This window comes from Tamandua tetradactyla, chromosome 7 (genome assembly GCF_023851605.1).
Source record: "Tamandua tetradactyla isolate mTamTet1 chromosome 7, mTamTet1.pri, whole genome shotgun sequence".
Classification (NCBI taxonomy): Eukaryota; Metazoa; Chordata; class Mammalia; order Pilosa; family Myrmecophagidae; genus Tamandua; species Tamandua tetradactyla.
Window position 1 is genome coordinate 45,294,755 of NC_135333.1, and position 26,906 is coordinate 45,321,660.

The following is a 26,906-nucleotide window of genomic DNA, read 5'->3' on the forward strand; positions in this document are numbered from 1 at the left end:
CTAAAGTGCTTGAAAACGAGTATTTGGTTCTCGCAGGTACAAAGCCATGGTGGCCGTGGTCTCTCCCTACACCAAATAAAAGCATTATTATTCTGCATAGGTCCTGCTTCTTCTGAGGGACTGGAAATAGTGTGGGTGGCTGCATCAGAGGTCCAGGGCCGCCCTACCTGCACCGCCACCCTATCTGTGATGGCCACCCCACCTGTGAACGGCCACTCCACCTGTGCGGTGCCCCACCTGCGCTAGTCACCCCATTTCTGAACAGTCGCCCTACCTGCGCCAGCGTGTACTCCCGGACCTGACCCTAAACTGAAAAAGCCCCCACGTCCCAGGATAGTCACCATAGTTACAGACAGCAGATGTCGGAGTGCTTCCCAAGCTGCCAAATACTCTACAAACATGACAACTATGGCATTTTAAGTCTGGATTTGGAACAGCAAACAGGGCTTGCTACAGAATCCAGAACCTGGGAGACCAGTTGGCTGCATCTGGCACGAGGCAACCTGGTCTATGGATCATCTGCCTGATCGACGGAGGCCCCATGCACCTGCCCCGGCCCTACAGTGCCCCGCCCCCTACAACACATGTCCTGCCCCCTGCGCCCATGCTTGCCCCACCCCCTGCCTGATTCATATGCCCATGCCTGCCCACTGCCCAACGTATCCCGGCCCTGACCCCAGCCCCACCTTTCTTGTCGCTGGCCTCCGCCTGCTTCCTCCTGCGCTTGTTCCTGCTGCAGTCCTGATGGCTGACAACCCACTTGAGGATGCTGGACGCAAGGGTGCGCCGGAAGTCATCTGCAAGGACACCAAGGCCTCGCTGCCTTTGCCGCCCAGTCAGGGCTCCAGCTGTGAGCTGGGTGGCGCGGGGGTGGGGGTGGGGGGGTGGCGAGGCGGGACCGGAAGTGGGGGGCTCCAGCAGCGAGGTGGGTGGAGTGGCACAAGCCCCCTCTCGGCCTCACAACCGTGCTGCGTACCATGCCAATCCCCACAGCGCCTCTCCCCCACACCTGGCCTGCGCTCCCCCTCCCACTCAACCAGGCAAATGAAGGCTCCTACCAGGCGTCTCCTTCCACCCGGGCCCTCCAGGCGTCGAAACCCCCTCCCCCAGCTCTCACCCTCCTCTCAACAACTTGGGCCACCTTTTCCTGCCGTACCCCCGCCAGGCCACTGCCTTCCAGGCACCTTCCTGGCCTGTCCAAGACCCCGGCCACCGCTGTGGAGTGCTCCCCGGTCCTCCGTCCTCAGCCTCCCTCTCCCATCAATCTTTTCTCCCCACTGCAATGGAGATCTTTCGAGAACTTTCCTCCGCCCACAGTGCCTGTTCCCTCTGGCCGCCTACCCGCTGCTCAGGTCACTGGGAGCCTCTCTGGGGATGCACCCGAGCTCAGGGGGCCCAATCTGCGGATGGAGCTCCAGACTGGCCTGTCTCTGCCCAGCAGCATGGCCGAAGCAGCCGTCCACGTGCCAAGGAAAGCAGACAGTGCTGCTGCCAGCGCGTTCTGGAGAAGTCCACACGCTCAGGACGCCTCTCTCCCCAGCTCCACAGCTGGCTCCCTGCTGCCATCCACCCAGCCCCTCCCAGGCAGATTCCCTCCCACCTCCTCCAGGCAGCCCCTGCCAGCCCTGGCTCCGCCCACCCTGCGACCTTCTCCTGGGTCCAACCGTCCCACCTGCCTGGAGCCTTTGCCTGCCCCCTTTCCCCCAGGTCCCCCCCGCTCTCCTGGTGCTGCCCAGACACCCGGGGCCCCTGTGCCTGTCTCAGTGCTTGTGGGTGCCCTGGGCTGTCAGTCTGTCCATCCCGCCTTACAGGATGGGTCTATGGCTGTTCACTCAGGGGGCCAGGTACATGCGACCCCTCCAGGGCCAGTGCTCAGGGAGTTCAGCCCTCCTGATCAGACCTGCCCCCCTGCTCTGACCCACCCACCAGACATGGCCTAGCACCCAGACCTTTAACTGCAGTCCAGGCCCACAGGCGTCAGGCCTCTGCCCTCAGCCCCTTCCCTAGTGATTCCCCATGTGTCCTGCACTACCTGACCCAGCCTTCCTGAGCTCCGCCAGAGCCAGGGGCCACCCCTGTCCCATCCCCACTGGTCTCCTCCATGCTGCTCCTCTACCCTGCAGAAGCTTCCAGCACCAGCCCTTCACATCTGACACAGCTCCTGGGGTGGGGTGGAGGCTGCTCTGGGGTGGAGGGGCCCTGCGCCCTCCATGCTCCCCCAGCCCGCCTGCACTGGCCCTACCCTCCCATCTCTCACAGGCCATCTGCAGTCACTTCCAAAGGGGTCACTGACCTGGAAACCCACCACATGGAGGGCCCAGCAGGAGGACCTGTGGGCAGCTATTCTCAGGGCCCAGGGTGACCTGTCCACTCACCCAGGAACTCCTGCTTCTCGCTGTCAGTGCAGAGGCCATAGCAGCGTGGGAAGAAGGTGTCGGGGTTCGCCTGGACGTACCATGGCAAGCTCCGCATGTTCATGCACAGCCCAATCTCCAGAGATAGAAGCATATTAGGGTCCCTCCACGAGGTGAGGGCCCACCAGGTGGGCCTTGCTGTATCCACAGGGCATCCATGGGCCAGGGCAGCACCCACTCCCCTGTGCTCACCTGCAGTGGCCCAGGCAGCCAGCAACCCCCCACCCGCTCCAGTCAGTCCTTCTCCAGGCCAGGTCCTGGGCCCCTAGGCCCCTAGGCTCGCCCCCAGCCTCCCAGGTCTCCAGGCTCCCAAAGCCCCCCAGTTCTACCCTGACTCCTCAGGCTGGGCAGGCTGAGGGGCCAGAGGACCCGTTGGTCCAGGACTTTGAGCTCCCACCAGTGGAGGGACACAGCAGGGCCTGGGGCAGGGCCTCTAGATTCACAGCCCGATCCCTAAATGGTGACAGGCCCTGGGGGTTCTGCGTGCCATTGAGAGTAAGTGGCATGCCTGCCCATAGGGCACACAGTGCTGGTGGCTCAGGAGGCTAGGGGAGCTCCCTGCACCCCAAACATGTGACACACCCAATTGTGGGGGGTGGGGGTAAGCTTGAGGAACAGGCAGGTGCCGAGCCCGGGAATGCAGTGCCTGCTGGCTGACCACCCATGAGGGACCCCCAGACTGCAGGGCTGGGACCTGCCCCTGTGCTCTGTGGCTGTCCACCCCCACAGTCCCATGGCAGGTGAAATAAGGATGAGAAGTACAGGGACCCACAGAGAGCCCTGGGTGCAGCCGCCTGCGAGGCTGGGTGGTCCACCCACCTCCTGACCCCCAAGCCAGCCCAGCCCCACCTATTGATAAGAGAGGTCTCTGCCTGGACCCCTCCCCAAGGGGACACCTGGGGACCAGCAGCACCAGGTGAGCCCCCCACCCCTGGACCTTGGCTCCCTCGTGAGGAACCAGAAAACTTGGGAAGTACCTGGCACTGCAGGTGCTCAGGGCTCTCCCACCTGCCCAGGGCCTGTGGGCATCCAGAAATCAGAGGAGCAGGGGAGGGTGGTATTGATCAGGCCATGGTGGCAGCACTCTGCCCAGCCCTGCACTCACCCACTCAATGGGCAGCTGGTAGGGTAACTCCCCACTCCATCTCAAGGCTCCCACGCCCAGCCACCTGCTCCTGCCACAACAGACGCCCCCACCAGCCCCCACAGCTGCTGCAGGCCTGGGGCAGCCCCCACAGCCCCGAGCCAAAGGCAGCAGGGGACACTGGGTAATGCTGAGTGGTAGGGGCTGACCCTTGCATTGGGGAGGGGCCATGACCAGCAGAGGGTGGCAGCTGCCATGGCTCAGAGCAGGATGAGTGCAGGGCCCTCCGTGCCCTGTGGAGCCCCACCCCAGCCAGGGCACCCCGAAAGCACCAAACGAAAAAATTGAGCAAGTGGTGTCTGGGAATGGCTCCCCGAAGCATGTATGCCTGAGTTGAGATCAGGAGGATCCAGGGAAAGTCTCAGGGGCATAACAATGATATAATAATGTAAATGTTAAAAATATGATCCTGTGAACAACTTTAAGCCAACAGATTTGAGAACACAGGATAGATAACACCTAGGATGAGATAACTTGCCAAACCAAGTCAAAGGGAAATTAAAAACCCAGCCTGAGCCCACATGTGTCCTGCCCTAGGGCTGAGGGCTTGAGATAGAGGAGGGCAGGCCAGGTGAACTAGGAGGCCTGGTGGGGTGTGATTGCCACTGCAGGTGGAGGTCCTGGGGAACAGGGCCTGTGGGGAGGCCCCCTTTGGCCACAGGGAGCAGGACTGGAGGCCCCTGGGACGTCTGCTTGGATCTTAGAGGGTGAGGCTGAGCCTTTGGGGGCTGGAGTGCAGCCAACAGGACCTGCTGTTCTGGGATGGAGGGCGCCTGCTGGGGAGGGGACCGGGCTGGGGACAATCCCGTGTGCTGCTGACCCGGCTGGGGATGTGGGACAGGGGCAGGCCTGATTCAGCTGCTGAGCCTGTAGGAGCCAGGGGCAGGGCCAGGCCAGGCTAGAGACGGACCAGCCCCCAGGCTGGCCACAGCCCCTGTACAGCCGGCCCTGAGGGTGGCCAGGTAGCCAATAGTGGCCCTCACTCAGCCCTACTAGGTCCTGCCCAGCCCACCTCCCCCTCCTCTGACCCTCACAGGCACCTCTCCTCACAACTCTCCCCATGACTGCTCTGTTCCCATTTCAAAGAAGGTGAAACTGAGGCACAGGTGGACTATGTAACAGTTCTAAGTCACCCTCTGGGAAAGGGTGGGGCCAGCCTGGAGTGGCCGCCTCTGGGGTGTCAGAGTCTACCTGGAGCCACAGGTGAACCCACTAGAGGCTGCGTGGACCCATCTGCCAGCTCCAGCACCAATTGCCCCAGTCCCAGGGTGTGTGGGGGGGGGGCACGCTGGGCTGGCACCTGCAGTGGTCCTGGGACCGTACCCCCTGGTGGCCGGCACTAGATGTGGTACAGGGCAGATCCAAGCCAGTGGGCGAGGTTCAAAATAGGGAGGGGGCCGGCCCCTCCTGTCTACTCCAATCCCCTCCTGTCCCCTCCTGTCCACCTGCCCCCTACTGCTACCCCGTACCCTGCTGCCTGCCCAGCCCCTAGGCACACTCACCTTGGTGGTGAAGGATGCTGTTTTCCCATAGTGGTTGAGCATCTGGTCACAGCTCAGGCTGTGGTAATCAATGACGTCCCTTTTGATGGTCCAGAGGAAGTAGGGCGTTTCATTTTTTACCAACCTAGACTGGCAAAAACCCAGAGCCTTCAGCAGCAGCTGCCACCGGGCGCAGGGCCGTGGTGAGGCCTCAGGTGGGCAACCCCGTCCCACTGTCTGCCCTCTCCCCTGGGCCTGCTGGGCACTGGGTGGGACCGTGGGGTTCGGGGTCCTGGGTAGCAGAGGCCACCCCCGGCAGAGGCTGTGGGCGGGGCATCTCCACCGGGTGCAGGGTCAGCAGCTGCCCTGTGGCCTGGGGTGTGGCCTCCACATGGAAGACCCCCAGGAGACCTGGCCTCCCCCACCTGCCCACCTGCAGAGGGGAAACCGAGGTCCCCAGACGAGGGAGCCAACACCTGGACTCCGGGCCGCCCTGAGGATGCTTCTCCATCCACACACCGCGGCTCTGGGTCAGTTCCAGGCACGGAAACAGTAAGGAAGGGAAGGCTGTGACCCACCCCGTGCACTGGGCGAGGACCCCATGGATGCAGAGACACCCACACCCGGGGGCAGGACCATGAGACCAGGAGCTCCATTGTGAGTCCCTGCCAGCCTGGGGACACTGAGGGAAGGTGGCAGGCAGGGCAGGTGGTCTCCCAGCGTCAGTGCTGAGACAGGACTCAGGGCAGCCTCCCTCCCCTGCCCCACACTGTCCAGACAGTCAGGAGTGGCTCCCAGCAGCCAACATCCCTTCTTTTTCTATTTTTAAATTTGAGTACAAGCATGCAGCATATCACTGACCATCTTATCTGTGTGGAGGGTACAGCTCTGTGGCATTGACCACATCCACAGCGTCATGCTGCTGCCATCCAATCCTCCACATCTCAGGGACCTGCAGCCGGCAGGCATTCCCAGCCCCTGCCTGGCCAGCTGGAACCCACCCTGGTCTCTAAGAATGGGCTTATTCTAATTATTTCACATCAGTGAGGTCATAGGTAAGTACGATTATACACCATTTGACCTCTGATGTCTGGCTTATTTCACTCAACAAGATGTCTTCCAGGCTCATCCATGCTGTAGTGTGGACTGGGACTCCGTTCCTTTCTGTGGCAGAAGAACAAACTGTGGCATGCAGGTGCCACGTCTGTGTATCCATTCATTGGGTGTTGGCACCTGGTGGCTTCCACTTTTTGGCTGTTGGGAATAAGGGCCACACGAACCTCAACGGCGCTTGGATCTTTACTCATGCTCCGATGTCTTCTCTCTGTCCTTAAGGGGATGGCTGTACCCCTGGTGGTCCTTTTTCACACATGGCCATCTCATTTTAAAGCCTGTTATGAGTTATTTTAGATACATGAGGTATAGAAGGCAGGCAGGTGTTCTAGTTTGCTAGCCGCCGGGATGCAATATACCAGAAACAGAATGGCTTTTAAAAGGGGAATTTAATGAGATGCAAGTTTACAGTTCTAAGGCTGAGAAAATGTCCCAATTAAAACAAGTCTATAGAAATGCCCAATCAAAGGCATCCAGGGAAAGATATCATGCTTCAAGAAGGCCAATGAAGTTCAGGGTTTCTCTCATGGCAAACACAGTTAGAATTCCTCTCTCATCTGGAAGGGCATGTGGCGAACATGGCATCATCTGCTAGCTTCTTCTCCTGGCTTCCTGTTTCATGAAGCTCCCCGGGAGACATTTTCCTTCTTCATCTCCAAAGGTCAATGGCTGGTGGACTCTGCTTCTCGTGGCTATGTTGTTCTTCTCTGCTCTCTCTGAATGTCTTTCATTCTCCAAAATGTTTCCTCTTTTATAGGACTCCAGAAACTAATCAAGACCCACCTAAATGGGTGGAGACACATCTCCCCTAATCCAGCTTAACAACCACTCTCGATTGGATTACATCTCCATTGGAGATGATCTAATTACAGACTCAAACACATAGTCTTGAATAAGGATTATTCTGCCTTTACGAAGTGGGATTTTGGTTAAACCATGGCTTTTCTAGGGGGCACACATCCTTTCAAACCAGCACAGCAGGTGACCACCACCTGCCCAGGTGAAAGAGAGCACCAGCGGCAGATGCACCCACCCCCACCAGGCAGCCCTCCTCAGACTCAGGGTCCCATTGGGTACCCCTCGCCTGGATTTGGGGTCCCACCAGCCACACCCTGCCTGGACTCAGGGTCCCATGGGCCCCCCGTCTGGGTTCAGCACTCGGATGTGCCCTGAGTAATGCGCCTTCTGCCTCGCAGAATGGGATTAATTTGCAAACCTGAAAAAGTGCTCGTTAGCCATCTGTGGGTGCCTGTCCAAGTTTTTTGCCCGCTTTTCACTTTACTGTCTTTTTATTAATGATTTATGAAGGTTTCCTACATTTTGGATACTAGATCTCGCAACTGATACAGTTTCAAACATCTCCCATTCTGTGGTTTTTCGCTCTCCTTGTGGTGGTGTTTGAGGAACAGTCGCTCTTGATTTCATTGCAGTGGAATGCATCAGCGATTTTCTTCACACTGAGCACTGTTTTGTCATTTTTAATTTCTTCCCTCCCAGAGTTGAAAGTGATTCCACGTCACCTTTGAGAGGCACCCGGCTCAGCTTCCTGTGTTTGGGTCAGGTGGGTCTGCGCCTGCAGATCAGGCCTCTACTGCCCTGCCCCATGCGCCCGCGCTCCCTACCTGCCGGGCTCTGTCTGGGGCTCTCAGCCCTGCCCAGGGGCTGCGGTGCGGCCAGCATGACTCCCGGCTACTGCAGCTTCTGCGGGCCCCTGTCTCAGGCACTCTCCTCTCTTGATCTTCAAGGTTGGGGCTGTTCTCGGCTCTTTACATTTTCATATAGTCACGGACGCATGCACAGATGGGGATACACAGACACACACACAGCAGCTGAGACTGCGTCCACCTGTAGGGAGGCAACCGAAGGACTTGAGGCGAATTCACAGCTGCTCATCAATGGATGTGGGCCATCGGCTGCGTTTATGAGATCTTAAAAACGTTTCAGAGTGAGTTTTATATCTATTTTCATCACAGCCTAGCATTTCTTTTGTTAGGCTTGTTCCAAGGAATGTACATTTTTTTTATGGTATATTTTAATATTTTTTCACTCTTTATTACTGGCAGATATGAATGCAACTGACTCTGTACCCAACAACCTTGGCGAACTGTCCTCTTAATTCTAAGAGTTTATCAGCACATTCTTTAGTGCATGCATAATCAAATCATCTCAAACAACCACAACTCCATTTCTTTTTTCTTGTCCTTTACATTGCGTGTTCTGTTTTCCTGCAGCTACAATCCTGGGCAACCCTGCTTGTCCCCAAGCCATGGGAGTCCTTCTGTACATAGTGTGGGGAGCCATACCGCTAGGTCCCCATCCCTAAGTGCCCATGCCTTTAGTGGGTGGCCAGGGACTCGTCGTTCCCTTTAAAGAACGGCAGCCTCCCCATCAGGCAGTGGATGCCCAGCTCAGGCCTGCTCTCTCCCAGCTGCCCCCAGGGTGCTCTTGAGCCGTGTCCTTCCAGGAGCCTCCGGCCCTCCCCACCGAGCTCCAACCCCTGCCTGGGTGTCAGGGTTCTGAGTTCCTGCTGCTTGGGGAGCAGCTAGCAGGAAGCAAGGGACATCCTCCTTCCAGACCCCTTCACTTGTGGGAAAGCCCACTGGGCCCTGCAGGACCCCCCATCCAGAACCTTCTCCCAGAACCCCCCGGCTGGCCTCTCCTGACCCTGAGACTTCCTTTTCTCCACAGGGGCCTCCTATCATGCTGCACTTGAGGGGCTCTGCCATCTGACACCCCCTCCCCACGAGGGCACAGCCCCCAAGGGCCAGGCACCAAGAGTACTGAGGGAGCACAGGCCCCAAGCGCCTCCCGGGCAGCCCTGGCCTCGGGGCCTTGGGCTACCTGCTGGGGAGCTGGGTCCCTGCTCACTGGGCTGTGGGGGTCGGGGGCTGCAGTGCTCAGGGCACCCCATATCCATTCTCTGCGCGCTGCCCTCTTGAACCCTCGTGCTGCAGGCATGGCCTGCCAGAGACCCCAAGACACAGGGCTGCAGGCCTACCATCACGTCGTGGATGTCGTCTGGTCTCTCGAAGGTCATGTTCTGGTTTTCTCTGAGTTCAGCACAGGTGCTGTCTGCAAACAGGGCCCGAGGGAGCGGAGGTCAGGCCAGCAGGGGCATGGACCCCCACCCCCAGCCCCGCTCTGCCCCACAGCGGCAGCCAGGCATGGCCCACCCATCACCCGCCAGCACCCCCCCCCGAAGCAGCCCCTTCCGCTGGGGGCCTGGGCAGAGGGGGTGAGCACCATGGAGAGAGTTCCCCAGAGGGACGTGGAGAAGGGGTGACTGAAGGGGTGACATTTGATGACCACATGGGCTCCGGTCCTGTGCACCCACTGGGAACCAAAGGGAACTGGGGCCAGGTGGGGATGTCAGGGAGGCGGGACCATGAGGGGCCAGGGCGAGGGGAGTGGCAGGGCCCGGCCACTAGAGGACGTAGGCACAGCCAGAGCAGGAGGGGTCAGGGCAGGGACTGTGTGGACACAAGAGGGACCCACCCCAGGGCTGAGAAAGGACTCATCAGGTGTGTCACCCCTGGAGAAAGGGCAGAAGTGGCTGAGCCCTGGCCTGGATGGTTGATGTTGCAACCCCAAGGGAAGGAAATGCCAGACTCAGATGTGAAATCGGGGAGACCCCAGCAAGCCAAGGAGACCCCAACATGCCAGGAGACCCCAACTTGCTGGAGAGACCTCAACATGCCGGGAGACCCCCAAGACATGCTAGGGAGAGATAAAATAAAAGAAAAATAAAAGGGCCGCCTGCTCTGGGCATTGCAGGGAGGAGACTGCTTGCTGGGAAGGCTTTTCCAGAGAACAAGCAGGGCTGCAGGGCTTTTCTCAGACAAGCAGCCCAGCCTGTAGGGTCCCAGGCAAACAACACCTGGCCATAAAACTAGTTTGGGTCCCATAGAGAGAGCTTGTCAGAATGGGCCTCCTTACCACTTAGGGCGCATCTGTCCTTAGTAACCACATGAGACCCCCTAAGTAGAATGAAACCAATGCCAGCCAGGCAGCATTTCCTGCCTTTACCCTCTGAGCTCTCTGCCCAGCCCTTTGAATGTCCAATGGGCGCTGCCCCATCAGGACTTGCTCAACACAGCTGTGAGGCCCGTTGTATGAAAAGGCTTCTTCTATCAGCCCAGGGCAGTCAGAGCCCTGCCCAAGCAGGGCAGTCACTGGCTTCCTGGTCCTTATGACAGAAATAAGCAAACGCTGCACAAGAGTGTGCAGGCCCTGATACTCTACCTGCCACCCCTTCACTGCCATCCTCGGCCTCTGGGACCAGCTTGGGCAGGAAGTGGAATTTCTTCTCCACCCAGCCCTTCCTGCGCAGGGCAGCCCGGATCACTGGGTAGTGCCCATAGATGGAGAAAATCTTTTTGTCCTAAAAGTATAAGAAATTGAAAAGCAGATGATGTATTTCTCTGTAAAAGAAGTTTTCATGGTACAATGAGATAGAGTCTATGCACCTGGTGGAAAGCCAGTCACATCCTGCCAAGAGAAAAATACTCAGCAACAGTGGAAAAGACACAAACACAGGTGTGCAGGTATGCAGGTATGCACGTGGGCAGGTGGACAGCAGGATGGGCGCAGCCTCTGGGAGGGAGCAGAAGAGGGAGGCACTGACGAGAGTCCCTCTGCTCTGTGGACCCCACTTTATCCTGCGGATCTTGTACACAGAGGCATTCACACTCACACCACACACACACAGCTTGCACACACTCACACAAGTGCACCCAGGAATGCAGGTTGGGAGGGGTCCTGAGCTCTGGGAGAGGCCCAATGCAGGGGGGGAGGTGGTAGGCTGAGGCCGCTGAAGCCTGTGGCCTGTTGGGGATGAGAGAGTGCCCCAAGGGTCTTCATTCTTCTGGAAGGGTGACCACCTCTCCTGCTTTGGGGTTGGGGGCTCATTCTGCTGCCCAGGATAGAGCAGAGGTCCTGACAGTAGGCCACACCCAGAGCAGTTGGGACTCCGTGCCAGTCACTGCAGAACTGAGCTCAACCACTTGGGGACAGGATGTGGAGCTGGCAGCTGGCATCAGGCAGGGCCTCCCCAGCTGAAGAACAGGGTTCAACCTGTTTGAGCAAAGGCAGGGGGGTCCAGGGAGAGGATGGAAGGAGGGGTCCATGGAGAAGACAGGGGGAAGGGTCCAGTGAGAGGACGGAGAGAGGGGGTCCAGGCAGAGGACAGAACCTGGGCAGGGTCATGGAGGTATGGCTACTCCAGGGCAGGGTCAGGAAATGGGTGTGTTGTCAACGGGGAGTCGGGGTGTTGGGCAGGGAGAAGAGTGGCTGTGATTCACTGAGGTTCTCCAGCAGTTACACCCTGAAGTGACCCCATTATGTAGCCCACTCTGCCTGGACATAGGTGGAATCTGGAGCTGCTTCTAACAACAGGGTACTGCAGAGGTAAGATGGCGTCACTCCTGTGGAAGGACATGCAGAGGCAAGTCAGGTTTCTAGTCAATGGACTTGAAGTTCATCAGAAGCCTGCTTATCCCTGGTGGGCCTGACCTGAGCAGGTGGGTCCTGGGGAAGCAGGTCCAGCCTTCGCTGCAGGAAGGGATCTGAAGCCTCAGAGACTATTGCTGTCTTGGAAGCACAGCATCAGGGAAAGGAATTTTGCATCAAAGTTGGGGGGTTCCCTCCCTGGGGGTGGGGGGCTCCAGATGAGAATGCAGCCTGGCCAGCACCCAATTTCAGCTGTGAGGCCCTAAGTGCCCAGCTAAGCCATGCCAGATTCCCGGGTAAGGAAGGGGAGTCATGTTCAGCATGGGGTCTCAGAGACCAGGTGTGCGGAAACAGAACAGGCATGTGGGCTCCCACAGGGACGTGCTCCCACCCCAGGAGGGGCCTAAGGGGCTGTGCCTGCTGCAAGAGGCAGGGAGTTGAATGCCAGCACCTACACGGGACCTGCCGGTTGGGGGCCACTCAGCCTCCTGCTGCATGGGAAATACACCCCCTCAACCCAGGCTGTGCACAGGCCAGGGCGGACATGACCACAGCCAGGGGAGGATGGGCCAGGCCCTGCACTCGCGCCACCCCTGCCCCCTGCCTCATCTTAGTCAAATGGATAGACTTTAGAAAAACTGGCTAATTTTAATGTTAGCAGAACACTGCTCCTTAGGAAACTACAAATAGAATAAAAACAGAGTATATGACTTCAAACATATAATAGTGGAAAAAATGGAATGAAAAAAGTAATCAGTCCAAAAGAAGGGGTAAAAGGAGAGGAAAAGCAAGCCATACTGTAAGAATGCGATCAGACAGTAAATATGCTGGTGATCTGAATATCCCAGCAGTGTAATTACACATAAATATACAACATGCTCTTTAAAAGGCAAAGAGCACCAGACTGGCTTTTAAAACTATCCAACTCTATGTTGTTTACAAGACACCATAAGCCTACAGGTAGGAAGAAAATGAAAGGATACAAATATGAGACTAAGTAGCCTTTGGACAAAAAACCTGACTTTTTTGGAAAGGAGCTCATTTCATAATAACTAAAAGGTTAAGTTTTCAGAAAGATATTACACTTATTAAATTGACAGAAAATGACAGAACTACAAAGTAGACAAATCCACAATTGTAAATAGGATATTTTAACAAACTTCTTTCAGTAAATTATTGAACACATGGACCAAACAAATCATTAAGGCCATAGAAGGTTTAAACAACTCAAATAACAAATTCTACCCTAACGGCCAGGGAAAAGGCATTCTGTACCGTTTTACAAAAAATGAAAAGATGCTATGCAGAAAGGAATTCCTAACAAACTCCAATGGAATAATATTATACAGATCATACTCTTAACCACAATGTAATCAAGCTAGAAGTCAGTGGCAAAATAACTAAAAAAGCTCCAGAAGTAGAGAAATTAAGTACCATACTTTTGAGTAACCCATGGGCCAATGAAGAAATAATAATATGAATTTTAAAATGCTTTGAACTGAATGTCAACAAAAATGCTACAAATAAAAGCTTATGGGATGCAACTAAAACAGTATTTAGATAGATGTTTATAGACTTAAATGTCTATATGTTTTGATATTTCAGACTGAAAATCAATGAACTACATATCTATCATAAGGAATTAGAAAAGTAACTGCAAAATAATATAAATGGAATAATAAAAAGGAAATATGTAAAAGTGCATAAATTAATGACATGCAAAACATAATATAGGATCAACTGAGTAAAAGTTGTGGTTACTTGAAACACTAAACTGGTATTACCAAATCCATACTGAAATCGATCAAGAAAAACAGAGAAGCAGTGGTGGTCTTTTGGTGGGGAGGGGAGAGGGAAGCACTGGTTTGTTGTGTTTTGCCAATTTCTGAAGTTTAAATACTCCCACGATGGCTAATTTCAAGCTACAAATATGACATCATCTGATTTGCAAAATTCTGAGCCAGTATGAGCCTCATCCAGCACTTTACTGGAGAAGATACAAATAATCAATATTAGGAGTGAAAGGGAGACAAAACTTCACATTTTATAGACATTACAAAGAAAGTAAACTTTCTTTGGAGAAACTTATGACAATAAATTTATATATCAAAATGAAATGGACAAATCCCTTGAAATTTTTAACTTTCCAAGTTATCTCAGGAAGAAATAGAAAAGCTGAATAGCCCTAAAATCATTAAAGAAAAGAAATCATTAAAAATTTTTTCCACAAAGAGAACTCTAAGCCCAGTTTGCTTCACAAGCAAGTTCCAAAAAAGAAAAAAGAAGAAGATAAAAAGGAACAAATAATTCCAAAAACATACTTTTCCAAAGAAAAATGAGAGGGAACGCTTCTATCTCCCTTCATGACAGAGCACAATGTTGACCTGAAATTTCAGGGTGACTGTTATACGGACAGAAGTGGAGCCCCTGAACAACAGGGGGCGCATCAGATCCAGCACAGTGAAATGTGTAGGGACAGGAGGGGGTGACCCTAGGGTGCATGGCTGGGTCAGTTGTGGACGTGAATGAATGTAGTTATGGGTTAAGTCCCCAGAAAAGATATATTCATGTCCTAAGCCCAGGCCCTCAAATGGGGCCCCATTTGGCAATAGGGTCTTTCAAGATGATATATGAGGCCGAGCTGGCTCCATTGGGCTCTAGTCTCATAGGCTGGGGTTCTTTTAAGAAGAGGAAATTTGTACTCAGGTCAGACTCTGGGGAGAGGACAGGAGGCGGAGCTCACAGGGATGCATTTACAAGATGGGGAATGCCAAGGTGTGCTGGCACTTCTGAAAGTATTGCCTACTTTCAAAAGGCACAGCTGGGATAAAAGTTAAGCCTTGCACAAGCCTCGGGTGGGGGCCCTAAGAGGGGCAGGTAGGGAATCTGGGGATGAGGAGTGGGTGCTGCAGGCAAGGGGTTAGAATAACTTACTCTCCAAATTCCAAAATAAATTTGTTTAAAAGGAAATATTCCCTCCTCCACCAAGTCCTCAGGAGCATGTACCTTGATTGCTTTCTCTGTTAACTGTCTTGCTATTCTGTATTCGTCTAATTTGGGGGAAGAATGCGAGTCCTGGGAAATTCCTCGTTTTGATCCTGCAAAAGAGAAGCAAAGGTGAAGGTGAAGGAAAGAGAATGAAGCCTCCTAAACAGGACTTCATGTCCCAAAGGCCTGATAACCTTTCGCCCTGCTTTCCCCTATACTCGCCCCTGCCCCCAGATGCCTAACTGTCCCCCCCCCCCGCCCCCCGCGCCTTCCTCTGCCCCTACCCCTTCCTCCAGCGCCCGGCCCTCACGCCTCAGACCTGCTCCCACCCTCCTGCCCGCAGCAAGGCCCGGGCAGCCTTGCCTGCTCCAGGCACGTCCACGCTGCTGCCTGGCCCCGCATGGGGCCGCTCTGGGACCCTGAGACCCATTGCTACCCCCCTACCCCGGCACTCTGCGGAGCTTGCACGGCCCCGGCTCTCCGCTCCTCGCCACGCCCCCCTTCTCCCCTCTCGGTCTCTCTAGAGCCCCGGGGCTCTGCAGCTGTCCCCACCTGCTAGGGTGGCGTCCCCGGGCATGGCCACAGCACTGCCCCACGGCCCTGCACACCCACCCCTACGCCACCCTTCCCACCCACCCACCCCAGTGGAGTGGCTGCAAATGCGCCTCAATGTCTGCATTCGGCCCAGACCTTCCCCCACCTGAGAATGCCCCCGGGGCCTCCGAGAAGGTCCAGCGTCACTGGCTGAGCACAGCACCTGGGGGCGACCACCCTCCTGGGTGAACCCCAGAAACCCGGCCCGACAGCTCACAGCGTCCCCCAGAGGCTGGGCCCTCAATCCATGTGCAAGGTGGACCCCACCCAGCCCCCACCCGAGGGGCGGGAAAGCAATGAGGCAGCACAGGCCGAAGGTGCACACCAAACACTGGGCCACCAACAGGAAGGAGGGGGAACACATCATGATTAGGGTTAGGCAATTCCTAAGACAGGGCACAGAAAACACTAACCATACAAGGAAAATCTGATTTAAGTTGGACTTTATCTGCTATGTTAAGAAAATGAAAAGGCAAACCACAGACCAGGAAAACATATTTGCAACACATACACCTAACAAAGGACTTAGATGTAGAATATATATACGCAAACTCCTACACTTCAGTACTCAAAAGACAATCCAATTTTTAAAATGGGCAAAAAAAAACTTTAATGCTTAATAAAAAATTATAGTAAAAAGCCATAAGAATGGCCAGTAGGTGCACGGAAAAGCTCGCAGCATGGCCAATCTGCTGGAAATCGCTGGCAAACCACAGGGGATGCCCCCAACAATCCCCAGAAAGCTACAAGGAAAGAGGACAAGACCCCTTGCTGGCAAGAAGTGGCCATGGGATGCTCAGGTGTTGTGGGTGCAGTGAAAGTGGTGTGGCCACCTCAGAACGGTGTGGCCACCGTGTGTACAGTAAGACCATTACATGACCCAGCAAATACCTGCCTGGATGTTTACCCAGGAGAAACGAGAGCACCTGTCTGCACAGAGAATTTCACACGCTTCGTCACAGCAGCCCACGGCTGGAAGCAACCCAAGTGCCATCATCAGGTGAGGAACAAACAAGAAGTGGCACTGGCATATAGGCACAACGAATCTGTGGCACACAGACCAGGGCAGTGCTGACCTTTGGAAAGGGGCCAGGGGAAAACTGTGTGGGGCTGGGGTGGGGTTGGGGGATGGTGACTGAGCCTTGAAGCACACAAAGACAAGGAGACACCAAATCCACCATCATTCAGAGTCACTGCACTGACTTCACTGACAGCACAGGCCAACACAAAATCGATGAGGACAAGGATGTGCACCTGATTATCCAAAATTCGACCTACTGAACACGTGCAGCCCACTCCACTTGCCATCTGTGCTACGCACTGTTCCCCAGCTCCTATGGTACACACTGAGCTTGACCATAAAGATCTGCGGGCATCACACAGATGATGAACCTGATCAAGAGTCATTAAGTTAGAAATCAATAACGGAACAAAATAAACAGAAAACCATCATGCATTTGCAAATTAATAAATATACTCCTAAATAGTCCATGAAAGAAATCAAGATGTGATAAGTAGAACTCAAGTAATTAGTACACATTTCTAACTAAATTATAATTAAAATATTGAATATCAAATCTTATGGGATGTACAAACACATGGAGCCCAGAATGGGAATGAGGGCTTGTAATTCTGTGTAGCTTAATGTAATGCCCAGATACATCCCAGAGTATGTTGGACAGATAATTAAAAAGTATTGGCAAAGTCCCTCGAGGGATGGAAGAAAATATAGGGAACTATTAAACTTTACCACCAGGGAAACCCCTGATACTGTCTCAACTGTTAGAGACACCCAAATTAATAAGCCAAGCCCTTGATCTTGAGGCTTGCTCTTGTGAAACTTATTTCTGTAGCGAAGATCTAAGCCTACCTATAGTTGTGCCTAAGAGTTACTTCCAGAGGAGCTCTTTTGTTTCTCAAATGTGGCAACAGTCTCTCTCTAAGCCCAGCTCTGCAAAGAAAATCGTTACCTTCCCCCACTACGTGGGACATGACATCTTCCATGTCTCCCTGGCAATGTAGGACATGACTCCCAGGGATGAGCCTGGCCCAGGCACTGTGGGATCAACAATGCCATTCTGACCAAAAGGGGCAAAAGAAATGTAACAAATAAGGTAGCAGTGGCTGAGAGAGTTCAAATGGAGTTGAGAGGCTACTCTGGAGGCTACTCTTATGCAAGCTTCTGTTAAATATTGCTAATTACCATGGTTTGCCAAAACCCAATCAACCATTTCTATTAACCCTAAAGAACACCTAGAGCTCTATTTGAGATTGTACAAAAGTTTCATACTCTAAGATTATTTTCCAGAAACCTACAACTTCCAGATGGGTTCCTAGGCCAGATAAGTCCTGAAATGCAGAGGGCCCAGCCTCTCCAGAACATCAATTAATTCCATCCCCTATCACATATTATCAACAGCCATTTCCAACATGAAAAGTTAGAAAGGGCATAGCCCAAATACCCCTAAAGACTGGGAGAAGGATCAAAGGAGGAGAAGTTATAACAGAGAAGATAGCATTTAACAAATGAGTATGACTGCTGAATCCTTACATTGATATTTCTTTTAGTCTAGTGTCTTAGAGCAGCTAGAAAGAAAAATCTAAACTTGTGGAACTGTATCCCATACCAAACTCTGAAATCTGTTCTATAACTACTTGGTACAATGTATTTTGAAATTTATTGCTTTTTTGTATCTATGTTATATTTCACAACAAAAAATGTTTTAAAAAATCTTGTGGGATATAGTTAAAGCTGTGTTTAGAAATAAGTTTTTAACCATATAGTCATATATTAGAAAATAATTCAGGTTAAAAAATAATAATTTCCATCTCAAGAAGTTAGAAAGAATACAGTAAATTTAAATATAAAGAAATAAAAGGAAAATAATAGAGCAGATATTAATGAAATTTTTAAAAGATACAATAAAGAGGATCAACCAAGCCAAAGGTTTCTTTAAGATTAATAAAATTAACAAACTCTTGGTGAGACTTACTAATAAAAAAGAGAAAAGACATAAAAGACAAGATACGAAAATTCCTCAGATTTTTTATAAATAAGAGGATATTATGAACTTCATGGTAATACATTTGGAATTTGGATAAAATGGACATGTTCCTTGAAAACTATAAATTACTAAAATAGACACAAGAAGAAAGAGAAAATAAATAACCCTCTACCTAATACAGAGATTAAACCTGAGGTTTGAAACCTCACAGGGAAAGTTCCAGATCTAATGGTTTCACGGAAAAATCCCACCAAACATTTAATCTCACACAACTCATTCCAGAAGCAGAAACAGTCTGAGCCCCACCTGCTTTGTTTCACAATGCCGAGGGCAGGCCCCAAGACCGCCTGCATTCCGCTGCCCTCTGGGAGTCTGACCCCTGGGCAATTCTGCAGGGGAGACGCAGACGTTTACCTGCTGCCTCGGTGGTGTCCAGAGAGTCTCCGCAGGGAGATGCAGTGACAGGGGGACCTGGCCAGGACAGCCATACCCAGTGACTAGTCAGCACCGACGCAGGGTGGCCAGGGTGGACAAATAAAGCACACAGCACCACCCCAAAGGAGTCCTGCCAAAGTACTTCATCCAAATCCAATCAAGCCTGGGGATCTCACTCCCAGATGGCAGGAAGCTCAGGAGACAGAGGGTCAAGCACCCCCGGTAGTCAGTGGTTGTTAGGCACATCCCAAAAGGTGACCCAGCCTTTTCAATTACCATGGAAACCTAACGTGGGAGAATTGGCTTTCTAGCTCAAAGGAGAATTAAGAGACAAAACCACCAAACATGATGTATGGTCCTTGGCCAGATTCTGATTTGAACAAAGTTGTAATGTTGTTTGGGGGGAAAACTGGGGAAATGCAAATTAATTCTGGGAGTGGGACTTTACTAAGGAAGTATTGCTAATTTTATTAAATGTGAAAAAAGTGAGGGTATATAAGAAAATTTCCTTTTTAGAGGCGCATAGCAAAGATTTAGGGGTGAAATGTCATTACTAAAGACAAAGAGAGACATTTCAAAACATGAAAAAGATCACTTTGTCAGGAAAACATGGAAATTCCACAGGTGTATATACATAATAATATAGCTTCAAACATATAAAAACACAAGTTGACAAAACTAAAAGAAGAAATTAAAAATGCAAAATCATATTGGAATATTTTAACTACTTCTCTCAGGACATGAAAGATTAGATTAGCACAAAGGATCAGCGGGATGTAGTGGCTTTGAACATCAAGGTCAGCAGCTTGCCCCGGCTGCTGAGTTCAGAAACCACGGCCGGCCAATGCAGGCCATGACCTGTGCAGGGCTTCCAATGCTAAGCACGCACTGGGCTGTGAGAGCCTAAGGAAGTTCTGAAGGGTGGTAAGTATACAGATTAAATTTTCTGACAACATTTGAATCAAATCAGAATTAATTTTAAGAGATGATGAGAAAAACCCTGAAATGTTCAAAAGTTAGGCAGTACGTGAATTAAAATGCAAGATACAAATACTGAATTGAATGAAAATATGACATATAAAGCATGTGCAATGCACCTAAATTAGAGGGAAATTTTAATGCATATACTGGAAGAAAAAACACTGAAAATGAATTATCTAAGCTACCATATCAAGGGGCTACAAAGAGGTCAACAAGAAAGAAGACAGGAAATAATGAAGGTAGGATTAGAATTCAGTGTTATAGAAAACAAATGTACTCTAGAGAAAATAAACAAAACCAAAAAAGATACTTAAACAATTTGTAAATTGGTAAACCTTTAACTAGACTTATCAAGAAAAAAGAGGAAAAACATAAATTACCAACATCTAGAATAAAAAGAAGACATTCTTATTAATTGTCTGGATATTAAAATTATAGGAAAAGCTTTTTCGCAACGGGTTTGCCGCCAGAACACAGGTGTCGTGAAAGCCATCACTACATCTTAAGCCAAAATGGAAAAGGAAAAGACTCATATCAACATTGTCGTTATTGGACACGTAGATTCGGGCAAGTCCACCACAACTGGCCATCTGATCTACAAATGTGGTGGAATCGACAAAAGAACCATTGAAAAATTTGAAAAGGAGGCTGCTGAGATGGGAAAGGGGTCCTTCAAGTATGCCTGGGTCTTGGATAAACTAAAAGCTGAACGTGAGCGTGGTATCACCATTGATATCTCCCTGTGGAAGTTTGAGACCAGCAAGTACTATGTGACCATCATTGATGCCCCAGGACACAGAGACTTTATTAAAAACATGATTACAGGCACATCTCAGGCTGACTATGCTGTCCTGATTGTTGCTGCTGGTGTTGGTGAATTTGAAGCTGGTATATCTAAGAACGGGCAGACACGAGAGCATGCCCTTCTGGCTTACACTCTGGGTGTGAAACAACTAATAGTTGGTGTTAACAAAATGGATTCCACCGAACCACCTTACAGTCAGAAGAGATACGAGGAAATTGTTAAAGAAGTCAGCACCTACATTAAGAAAATTGGCTACAACCCTGACACAGTAGCATTTGTGCCAATTTCTGGTTGGAATGGTGACAACATGCTGGAGCCAAGTGCTAATATGCCTTGGTTCAAGGGATGGAAAGTCACCCGTAAGGATGGCAATGCCAGTGGAACCACGCTGCTTGAAGCTCTGGATTGCATCCTGCCACCCACTCATCCAACTGACAAGCCCTTGCGTCTGCCTCTTCAGGATGTCTACAAAATTGGTGGTATTGGTATTGTGCCTGTGGGCCGAGCGGAGACTGGTGTTCTCAAACCAGGCATGGTGGTCACCTTTGCTCCAGTAAACGTTACAACTGAAGTCAAGTCTGTTGAAATGCACCATGAAGCTTTGAGTGAAGCTCTTCCTGGGGACAATGTGGGCTTCAATGTCAAGAACGTGTCTGTAAAAGATGTTCGTCGTGGCAATGTGGCTGGTGACAGCAAAAATGACCCACCAATGGAAGCAGCTGGCTTCACTGCTCAGGTGATTATCCTGAACCATCCAGGTCAAATCAGTGCTGGCTATGCACCTGTGCTGGATTGTCACACAGCTCATATTGCTTGCAAGTTTGCCAAGCTGAAGGAGAAGATTGATCGCCGTTCTGGCAAGAAGTTGGAAGATGGTCCCAAATTCCTCAAGTCTGGTGATGCTGCCATCGTTGATATGGTTCCTGGCAAGCCCATGTGTGTTGAGAGTTTCTCTGACTATCCTCCTCTGGGTCGTTTTGCTGTTCGTGATATGAGACAGACAGTTGCTGTGGGTGTGATCAAGGCAGTGGACAAGAAGGCTGCTGGAGCTGGCAAGGTCACCAAGTCTGCCCAGAAAACTCAGAAAGCTAAATGAATATTACCCATAACACCTGCCACCCCAGTCTTAATCAGTGGTGGAAGAACGGTCTCAGAACTGTTTGTCTCAACTGGCCATTTAAGTTTAATAGTAAAAGACTGGTTAATGATAACAATGCATCATAAAACCTTCAGAAGGAAAGGAATGTTTTGTGGACCATTTGTTTTCGTGTGGCAGTTTTAAGTTATTAGTTTTTAAAATCAGTACTTTTTAAATGGAAACAACGACCAAAAATCTGTCACAGATAAGTGTAATGTAACTAGGTTGGAACACTGAATGAAGCTGCACCTGAAATATGGTTTTTTGTTTGTTTGTGTGTTTGTATCTTTTGTTTTTGTTTTTTCTTTTTCCTTTTTATATATATATATATTTTATTAGTATTATTATTTTAATTCTCTTCTCTATATTAACATTCTATATCTTTTTCTGCTGTTTTTTTTTTTTTTTTTTTTTTAAGGAAAGACAGAGAGAAGGAAGGAAGGAAGGAAGAAAGGGAAACATTTTTAAACATTTTCTTGTTTTTATTGTATTCTGTTTCTCCGTTTTTGTTACATGGGTTGGGGCCGGGAATCGAACCGAGGTCCTCCGGCATAGCAGGCAAGCACTTTGCCCGCTGAGCCACCGCGGCCCGCCCTTTTTCTGCTGTTTTGCTAGTTCTTTTCCTAAATCGATGCAAATGTACTAAGAAATGATGATCATACATCTATGTGATGATACTAAGAATTACTGAGTGCATGTGTAGAATGGAATGATTTCTAAATGTTCTGTTAATTTCTTTTCTTTTTTTTGATTAATAAAAAAAATTAAAAAAAATATTCAATATTATAAAAAAAAAAAAAATCTGTCACAGAATTTTGAGACCCATTAAAACAAAGTTTAATGGAAAAAAAAATTATAGGAAAACATCATGAAATACCATATGCTAATAATTTGGTAGCTTATACAAAATGGACATTTTCCTGTTTATCAAAACTGACATAAGAGATACAGAAAATCTCAATAGGTTTATATCATAAAAGACATTAAGTCCATAATTAAAATGTTTCCCACAAGGAAAACTTCAGGTCTAGCTGTCATCACTAGTAAATTTCTCCAAGCAGTACCAATCTTATATAGAGCCTTTTAGAGAGTATAAAAGTAGGATATTTTTCCTGTCGCTTTTTATGAGGCAGCATAACCATACCACCAAAATCTGAAAAGGGCAACACAAAAAGGAGTAGTGAAGGCCAATCTTTCTCGTCAACGTAGACACAAAAATCTTAAAACATTTGTAAATCAAATCCAGTGATATAAAAAATATGTATCACAGGGATTTCCAGGAAGATAGTGGAATAGGATAGGTCAAGTTCACCCCTGTTCCAAGGAATAGCTAGAAAAGGGACAGAAAAACGACCGGGACAGTGAGTCCAAGGTGCAAAGCATCCGAGAGAGTCTTCAATACCATATAGGAAGGCCCTGGCTGCAAAAGCTGAGGAATTGAGACACAGAAAACTGGAGGCCATCCAGCTAGTGCAAAGAGCCTAATGTCCCCTTTCCAAACAGCCCTGGCACCTCCAGGAGTGCACAAAAAGTGAGGCGGGGACGAGGAAGCAAGCCAAGCCACACCCTGCACCCCACACTCACACACACTGCCTGCTCCCAGCTGTAACTCCCACCCTGCCCCCTGGGCCCCACCCCCCATACACCCACACAGCTTCCGTGATCAACTTCCCACCATGCCCTGCCTCCATGTCTCCCACCCCACACCCCACCACTGTGCTCGAGGCCTACCCATGCTCACCTCAATGCCCCTTGTGCCTTCCCCCTGACCCCACACCCCACACCTCACGTCCCCAAGCACCAACATAGCACCCCTGCCCTGCAACTAACCTGTGCTGCACCCTGCCACCATGCACCACACCCCACCCCACACCTCAAGTTTTGCTCCAAACCCATCCTGTAAATACAAAACCTTAGATGACTGAGGAAAATCAACTTCAAAGTAACCCTTTCAAGATACTTACATGCCTAAAGTCAACAGAAAATCACAAAGCATATGAAGATGCAGACAGATAGAGCCCAGCCTAATGACCAAATTAAAACACCAGAGGAGAGACAGATTTTGGAACAACTAATTAAAGGCATTCATACAACTCTACTAAATAAATTCAGTGGGTTGGCTAATGACATAAAGAATATAAAATGAAACTAGAAGAACATAAAGAAGAATTTGAAAGAATAAGTAGAAAGACAGCAGATATCACAGAGATGAAAGATACTGTAGACCAAATAAAAAAATATAATGAAGACATGCAACAGCAGACTTGGAGAGGTAGAAAAAGAATACATGACCTAGAGGGCAGGACAATTGAATCTGAATGTACGAAAGAACAAATGGTAAAAAAAAAAAAAAAAGATGGAAAACTTTGAATTGGATCTCAGGGAAATGATGGACGACACGAAGCACACAATATAAGAATCATCAGTGTATCAGTGTCTCAGAAGGAGAAGAGAAGAATAAAGGGCTAGGAATATTAGTTGAGGAGATAATATTGGGGAAAATTTCCCAACCCTTATAAAAGACATAAATAAGCAAATCAAAGAAGCCCAATGAACCCCAAATAGAATAAATCTGAATAGGCCTACTTCAAGACACATACTAATCAGTCTGTCAAATGCTGAAGAGAAGTAGAAAATCCTGAAAGTGGCAAGAGAAAACAACTTACCAGAAACAAGGGAAACCATGTGAGACTGGGTTTTGACTACTCAATGGGCAGCATGGAGGCAAGAAGGCAGTGGTATGATATATTTAAGATCCTGAACAAGAAAGACTTGCAGCCAAGAAATCTGTATCCAGCTAAACTGCCCTTCAAACTTGAGGGAGAGATTAAAATTGTCACAGACAAACAAAGGCTGAGAGAATTTGTCAACATGAGATTGGCCCTACAAGAAATACTAAGGGGAGTTCTGTTGATTGGGAAAAAAAAAAAAAAGACAGGAGAGGGAGGTCTGTAGGAAAGCACAGAATTGAAGAGGACCAGTAAGGGTAACTTAAAGGATAAAAAGAAGAAGAGGGAAAAGTGTGTGTGTGTGTGTGTGTGTGTGTGTGTGTGTGTATACATGTATGTATATATATATACATGTATGTATGTATATATCTGACAAAAAAAACAAAGGATAAGATAGTAATTCAAGAACTGCTTTTACAATAATAACATTGAATGTTAATGGCTAAACTCACCAATCAAAAGATTCAAATTGGCAGAATAGGTTAAGAAATATGATCCATCTGTATGTTGTTTACAGGAGACTCATGTCAGACCCAAGGATACAAACATATTGAAAGTGAAAGGATAGAAAAATATGTTCCAAACAAATTTTAACCAAAAGAAAGCAGGAGTACCTATACTACTGTCAGATAAAATAGACCTTAAATGTAAGATATCATAAAAGACAAAGGACACTACATATTAATAAAAGGGAAAATTCACCAAGAGGAAATAAAAATCATTACTGTTTACGTTCTCAATCAAGGAGCTCCAAGTACATGAGATAAATATTGGCAAACCTGAATGGAGCTATAGACATTTCAACAATAATAGTGGAGAACTTCAATACACCACTCCCCTCTGTAAACAGAAGAACCAGAGAGAGGATCAATGAGGAAACAGAGAACCTAAACAATTTGATAAATAAATTAGACCTAACAGACATATATAGGTCGTTATACCCCAAATTCTCTAGTGCTAAATTCTCTAAATCCTCTCTCTCTCTAGAGAGAAAGAGACAAACTAATGCAGTCTTAAACAACCAGTGGTCAAAGAAGAAATTGCTGGAGAAATGGATAAATATCTGGGGACAAATGAAAATGAGAATACAGCATATCAGAACTTTGGGGATGCAGCAAAGGCAGTGCTGAGAGGGAAATTTATTGTCCTAAAAGTGTATGTTAATAAAGAGGAAAGAGCAAAAATTAAGGACTTAACTGCTCACCTGGAGGAACTTGAGAAAGAACAGCAAACTAACCCCAAAGCAAATGGAAAAGAAATAACAAAAAGCAGAATTAAATGAATTGGAGAACAACAACAACAACAACAAAATAGAATTAATAAAACAAAAGTTTGTTCTTTGAGAAAATCAATAAAATCGATGGACCCCTAGCTAGGCTGACAAAGAAAAAAAGATGGAAGATGCAAATCAACAAAATCAGAAATGAAAGGGGGGTCATTATCACAGAACCTGAAGAAATAAACACAATCATAAGGGGATACTATGAACAACTATATGCCAACAAACTAGACAACTTTGATGAAATGAACAAACTCCTGGAAACACTAGAACAAGCTACTCTGGCTTGAGAAGAAACAGAAGAGCTCAACAAATCCATCACAAGTAAACAGGTTCAATCAGTCATCAAAAATCTTCCTACAAAGAAAAGCGCAGGGCCAGATGGCTGCAAGAGGAATCATATCAAACATTCCAAAAAGAATGAACACCACTCCTGCTCAAACTCTTCCAAAAAATTGAGGAAAAAGGAACTCTGCCTATAAGCAACATCACTCTAATACCAAAACCAGGTAAAGATGCTACAAGAAAGGTAAACTATAGGCCAATCTCCTTAATGAATATAGATGAAAACATTCTCAACAAAATACTAGCAAATAGAATCCAATGAACATAAAGAGAATTATACACCATGACCAAGTGGGGTTCATATGGAATGCAGGGTTGGTTCAATTAATGTAATACAGCACATTAACAAATCAAAAGGGAAAAATCACACAATCGTATCAACTGAAAGTGAAAAAGCATTTGACAAAATTCAACATCCTCTTCTGATGAAAACACTTCAAAAGTAGGAATCAAAGCTAACTTCCTCAATATGATAAAGGACATATATGAAAATCCCAGTCAGCAATACTCAGTGGTGAGAGACTGAGAGCTTTCTCCCTAAGATCAGAAGACAAGGACGTCTTCTGTCACCACTATATTCAACATTGAATTAGAACTTCTAGCTAGAAAATCAATCAGGAAAAAATAAATAAAAGGCATCCAAATTAGAAAGGAAGAAGTAAAACATTCATTATTTTCAGATGACACTATACTTGGAAAATCCTGAGAAATCTACAACAAAGCTTCTTGAGCTAATAAATTCAGCAAAGTGGTGGGATACAAGATTTAATATGCAAAAAGCAGTGGGGTTTCAATACAAAAGCAATGACCTAACTGAGAAGACAATTTTAAAAAATTCCATTCAAAATTGCAACTAAAAGAGTAAAGTATTTAGGAATAAACTTAACCAAGGATGTAAAGGACTGGTATACAGAAAACTACATAACATTGCTAAAAGAAATCAAAGATCTAAATAGGTGGAAAGACATTCCTTGCTCATGCATAGCAAAGTTCAATGTAGTTAAGAT

General features: G+C 48.7%; 1 protein-coding gene and 1 pseudogene across 1 annotated transcript in view; one reads left to right on the forward strand and one right to left on the reverse strand.

Annotated features, from left to right (window-relative positions):
• TTLL8 (tubulin tyrosine ligase like 8) overlaps positions 1–26,906 on the reverse strand; it is a 92,014-nt gene that overhangs the window by 58,440 nt on the left and 6,668 nt on the right. Inside the window, 6 exon segments of the mRNA XM_077168193.1 lie at positions 687–797; positions 2,376–2,490; positions 5,061–5,189; positions 9,151–9,224; positions 10,395–10,533; positions 14,607–14,698. Of these exon segments, the coding sequence (XP_077024308.1) occupies positions 687–797; positions 2,376–2,490; positions 5,061–5,189; positions 9,151–9,224; positions 10,395–10,533; positions 14,607–14,698 (660 nt within the window).
• On the forward strand, positions 20,072–21,629 carry LOC143691156 (elongation factor 1-alpha 1 pseudogene; annotated as a pseudogene).